The sequence below is a fragment of the Vombatus ursinus genome, unplaced genomic scaffold (assembly GCF_900497805.2).
Source record: "Vombatus ursinus unplaced genomic scaffold, bare-nosed wombat genome assembly UNPS02014864.1, whole genome shotgun sequence".
In the NCBI taxonomy this organism is placed as follows: Eukaryota; Metazoa; Chordata; class Mammalia; order Diprotodontia; family Vombatidae; genus Vombatus; species Vombatus ursinus.
The window spans coordinates 4,787,443-4,792,815 of record NW_020954642.1 but is presented as its reverse complement, the minus strand read 5'-3'; the positions used below and the strand labels follow the sequence as shown (position 1 = coordinate 4,792,815).

The window sequence follows — 5,373 nt, the reverse complement described above, 5'->3', positions numbered from 1 at the left end:
AGAAAGAAAGAAAGAAAGAAAGAAAGAAAGAAAGAAAGAAAGAAAGAGGAAAAAAACACATGACTTCAAAGTGTAAGAGCTCCAGATTTGGAATCAGGAGCCCTGGGTTCAAATCCCCGCTCTGCCACTTACTTGGCTGGGTCACCCTAGGCACTCCTCTCTGATCCTCAGTTTTCTCATCCATAAAATAGGGATAATTCTACTTGCACTACCTGCCTCAGAGTTGTTGTAAAAAGGATATTTTGTAAAGCTAGAAGTGAGATAGTAATGGTTCTTAACCAGGACCCTGGGACAGGTAGCACAAGTAAAATTATCCCCATTTTATAGATGAGGAAACTGAAGATCAGAGAGGGAAAGTGATTTACCCGAGGTCACATAGCAAGGGGATAGAGCCAGGCTAGAACAAAGACTCCTAAATTCTTCTTTCAGACTAGATAGGTAGTCTCTAAGCTACTAGAGGTCAAGAACTGGGTCTTAGATAAATTGCTTGCACAAAGCAGATACTTTAAAAGTGTTTGTTGTATTATCTCTTATAGCTTGTGACGTTTTGCGTTCCAACATTCTGTGTTCTAAGGTCCCTTCCAGTTCTAACATTCTTTGATTGGATGAGATAAGCCTGATATTTGAAAAGAAAAACAGAACTGGCTGCTCATCCTCCTCCCCTGGCTGCATGGGAGAAATTCCACAGTCTAATAGAAGCTAAGGAAGGAGCAGCCAGGTCAAGGGCAGGCAGGGAGTTGATTCTGTGACCTAAAGGGTGAATTTTCTCCCCTATTAGGATGAGAGTCAGTGGTTGTCCAATCACTGCATGAAGATGGGTGATGCCTATGTAATTGTGTACTCAGTCACTGACAAAGTCAGTTTTGAGAAGGCCTCAGAGCTGCGCATTCAGCTTCGGCGTGCCCGCCAATCCGAGGATATCCCCATCATCCTCGTGGGCAACAAGAGTGACCTGGTCCGCTCCAGAGAAGTCTCTGTGGATGGTAAGCCTGCCACCATGGGAAGAGAGGCCCCAAACATGGGATTCAAACCCCAGCAATTGCATGGTTAAAAGACAGTGACACCCCCCCATTCCTCCCCCCCGCCCCCCCCCCAGGGACCCGCCAAGTTTCTAAATATAAGACAGAAAAATGCTGGCTGAAGTCAGGCTGCCTCTCTCGGCACGTCCGTTCAGAACAGTGCTCTGTGGGAGGTTGAGGGCTTGGTGGGGATGGGGGGAAGCCAGAGCAAGGCTTAGGGAGGTGGGGGTGGGGTTGAGTGGAGAGAATAGGTCTAAGACAGGGATCGAGGACAAAGCAGAGGGTGGTTTAGTTTGGTAAACCTGATGAGACAGCTTCCTCTGAGAGGTCATAGGGTTGTTGAGCTAGAAGAGTCCACAAATACCATCTGATCCAGCTCCCTCCTTTTACAGATGAGGAAACTGAGGCCCAGGGCAGTTAAGTGACTTGCCCAAAGGTACACAGGTAGTAAGCATCAGAGGTGAGATTTGAATCCAGGTCCCCTGATGTTAGAGGCCAGTATTCATTCTCTGAGCTTGGAGGTATAAAGACATATAACACAGACTCAGTTGCTCTCAAGGAGTTTACATACAGTGTAACAGGGAGAAAGGCATGTATACAAACATCTGTAAAACAAAAGAGAGAGAGACAATAATAAGATCCCTATTTTCATACCAGCTCTGGGAGATGCTAAGTATCTGTATGGTTATTTACATTTTATTATCTCTATTTTTAAGGCTACTCTGAGAAAGGAAGTCATTTTACTTACCCAAGGTCATGCATTTAGGAAATGGCAGCATTGCTGAAACTTGAACCCAAGTCTTTTGAATGTCCATTCTAGTGCTCTATTATAACATGAGATAAATGAGAGAGACAGAGACAGAGAAATAGACAAAGAGACAGAGAGACAGTGACAGAGAACCAGAGACAGAAAGAGAGACAGAGAGAGAGAGAGAGTTACCAGAGGTTACTCAGAGCAGGTCCAATGGGAAAGGAAGCCATCAGTCCCCAAATGTTTTTGTTTTCCAGGGAGCGTTCCAACCACAAGTGGCAGACAAATGTAAATTCCTTGCAAACTTTAAAGCATTATATAAGTGCTAGTTGTTAATATTCATTAATTCTCATTAACAATTATTAGTAATTAATAATGTATTATTGTTATTATTTCAAGTGTGAGAGGGACTGCGTAGGACCCACTGGGAGAGCTAGAAATTCCCCAGAATTGGAGTTCAAACCATAGGGTAGCTCTGAGCAAGAAGGAATCTAGGACCACAGGGGAACAATGGGACCCACGAGAGAGGGAAATTTGCTTATGGGCTCCTTTGAGCACTTGGTGACTTCTGCATTTTCTGTGGGATGAAATGACTGTCCTACAACTCCCTCCACTCCCAATTTCAAAGCTATGAGAAATTTGAGCAGCAAGAGTTCGATTTCCCCTGGATGTAGGATGGTCAGGGAAGCCTTCCTAGAGAAGGTGTCTAAGTTGGTTCTTGAAGGAAGGGAGGATCATTGGCAGATGGAAATGGAGGGAAGGGGAAGCTATTCCGACCACGAAGGGTCAAGTGAACAAAAGTACGAGACTGGAGGAGTCAGAACAACAGGGAACGGGGAGTAGCTCAGTCTGGCCAGAGCACAGGACACTCAAAGGAGAGAAGCTTGTTCATCATAGAGCAGGGGAGCCACCGAAGCCATTCAAGTATTTATTTGAAACTCACTTAGTAAACAATCCTATCTCCTTCATGGGGATAGTTTGAGGATTTCACTGTAGCAAATGGTTTTGAAAAGTGTAAGATACTACACAAGTACAAAGAATCATTTTGGGTTATTCAATCAATCAATAAACACTTATTAAGTGCCTACCATGTGCCAGGCATTATGCCAAGCACTGGGGATACAAAAAAAGGTGAAAGACATCCCCGGCCCTCAAGGAGCTTACAATCTAACCTGTTTGAGTGGAGATGAGGGAAGGAAGAGGGGAAATAGAAGTAATCCCAACCCTATGACACTCTTCTGAACAAGTTGTCTCTTGGGAAGTCACCAATGGCTTTGTTTCTCATGAAGATCCCAAAGCTATGCCTGCTCATATGGTCTAATCAAGGCTAGAAACAGCATATATGCTGTCAGAGCTGGAGAACATAGAATATTAGAACAAACACAAAATATTAAAGATAGAAAGAAGGTTGACTTACCTCTCTCAGCCTTAGTTTCCTCATCTATAAAATGGAGTGGGACTAAAAGGTCACTAACTCCATTGGTCTCTAAGAGCCCGTCTCTCTAAGTGTTTTATTTTCTAAGTTTCCCTCCTGCTCTAACATTTTACAGGAAGTGTTTCCCAATCCCTTTTAGTCTAGTGCTTTCCCTTTGTTAATGATTTCCTATTTATTCTGTATGTCTTTTGTCTCCCCTATTAGACTGAGTTCCTTAACAGCAGGGACAATCTTTTCCCTTTCTTTATCCCTTAAAGCACTTAGCACAGTACCTGGTACATAGTAGGCACTTAATGAATGCTTATTGACTGACTGATTCTATACCTTGGAGATCTATTTGAATCCTCACATTTGTGAATAAGGAGACTGAGGTAAAAGGCAAAAAAGTCACACAGGCTAGGACTGGTGATTAGGGCAATGGACTAGTCTTGTTCAGTAAGAAGTCTCTGGTGAAGTCCCGGGCCCCTTCACCCCCCACCCCCCGCCCCATACTTTCCTCTGGTCCCTCCTCCCTCATTGCTTCTTCTTTCCTCTTGGATCCACAGAGGGCCGTGCCTGTGCTGTTGTGTTTGACTGCAAGTTCATTGAGACATCAGCTGCCCTTCACCACAACGTACAGGACCTTTTTGAGGGCATCGTCCGGCAGATCCGGCTCCGGAAGGACAGCAAAGAAGACAATGCCCGACGGATGGCCAATACCAAGAGGCGAGAGAGCATTGGCAAGAAGGCGAAGCGCTTCCTGGGCCGAATTGTGGCCAAGAACAACAAAAAGATGGCTTTCAAGGCCAAATCCAAATCCTGCCACGACCTTTCTGTGCTCTAGGCAGAAGTACTATGGGGGAGGGGGGAAGGGGAGCACCCCAAGGGGTGGCATAGAGGTATTCTTGACAGGCACAGGGCCCCTATTCATGGTGTAGTGGAATGAGTGCTAGATTTGAAATCCTCAGACCTGGGTTCAAATGCTAGGACTCTGCCACTAACTGTGTGATCTTGGAAAAGTTACAATCTGGGACTCAATTTCTTCATCTACAAAATGAGGGAACTGGACAACTCGAAAATCCCTGACAGCTTGAAATCCATGATGCCTTAAGATTCATCAGTGATTCTGGGAAGTAAGGCTGGAGTGGCTGCCGTGGGAGACTGGAGGCCAAAAGCAGCTGGAGCTCCAACCCTTGCCCCAAGGGGCCTCTCCCCAGCCAAGGGGCCTGCCCCTCTGGCCTAGCTGGGGCGCTGGTTACTACAGAAGGGCATGGAGAGGGTGGCTTATCAGACATGACTGCACTGCCCCAGATCACCCCTTGAGAGAGGCCCTAGGACCTGGGTACGCAGGCCCGTACTTGTTTCAGACCCCTGTGGGGACAGTCCAAACCACATCCCAGCGGGAGAAAATAAATGGGGAGGGAGGGGGGAGACTTAGTTGACTATTTTACGCAGTAAGTTAATATTGCACTTCCATTTAGGTTGTTTGATGAATTTGTTATTTGTTTACATGCAGACTTTTATAATAAAGGACTATTTCCTGTTAAAGTTCATTCCCAGACAGATTATTTTCTTCAGGACCTTTGTCCCTCTGTTCTGTATTTGGTATGGCCTAGTAGGCCATGCCAGTCGCAGGAAGACCAAAGGATAAGCGTCCAGAGACACAGGTTTCTGGTAACTAGTACCAGCTGCACCATAATCCTCAGTGTGACTTTGGACTAATTGCTTCTACTCTCTGGGCCTCAGTTTCCCCAACCCCACGAAATGAGATAGTTGGACTAGATTCTTAAGGCCCTATCTAGCTCTTACCATTTTATGCTAAAGGGTCTCTTCCCACTCTGACATTCACTCATCCTTGGTATGTCCCTCCACCTTTTCTCATTTGTAAAATGGGGTAAAATAATCTCTGCCTCCCTCACAGGGGTGAGAACAAGGTATTTTAATATTCCACGTTCTAAGACCCTTCTCTGATAGTCTGTGTTTTCAAGTTCTTTCTGGCTCAACCAGTCCACGTTCCAAGGTCTCTTCCAGTTCTGACTCCCTGTATTTTAGGGTCTAAGAACTATAATCTTCAGCATTTTGGTGGGGTTAGTTTTTAGCTTGATTCTAACATGTATCAGGATCAGGTTAGAATATAAGCCTTTCTCTTCATTAGGGGCAACTCTTATGAGTGGCCTATGTGGGCCCTG

The 5,373-nt window shown here is 45.3% G+C and overlaps 1 protein-coding gene and 1 long non-coding RNA gene across 2 annotated transcripts in view; one reads left to right on the top strand and one right to left on the bottom strand.

Annotated features, from left to right (window-relative positions):
- The window catches only part of LOC114027940 (GTP-binding protein RAD-like), a 10,206-nt gene extending 5,469 nt beyond the window's left edge, over positions 1 to 4,737 (top strand). The window contains exons 4-5 of the mRNA XM_027842088.1: positions 779 to 983; positions 3,751 to 4,737. Of these exons, the coding sequence (XP_027697889.1) occupies positions 779 to 983; positions 3,751 to 4,028 (483 nt within the window). The 3' untranslated portion in view covers positions 4,029 to 4,737. The remainder of the gene's footprint in view (positions 1 to 778; positions 984 to 3,750) is intronic.
- LOC114027941 lies at positions 1,533 to 3,289 on the bottom strand. The gene is made up of 3 exons (XR_003567312.1): positions 3,188 to 3,289; positions 1,768 to 1,843; positions 1,533 to 1,624 (listed from the first exon to the last, which is right to left on the bottom strand). It is a non-coding gene; the product is annotated as an uncharacterized LOC114027941 (long non-coding RNA).
- Positions 4,738 to 5,373: the final 636 nt, after the last annotated feature.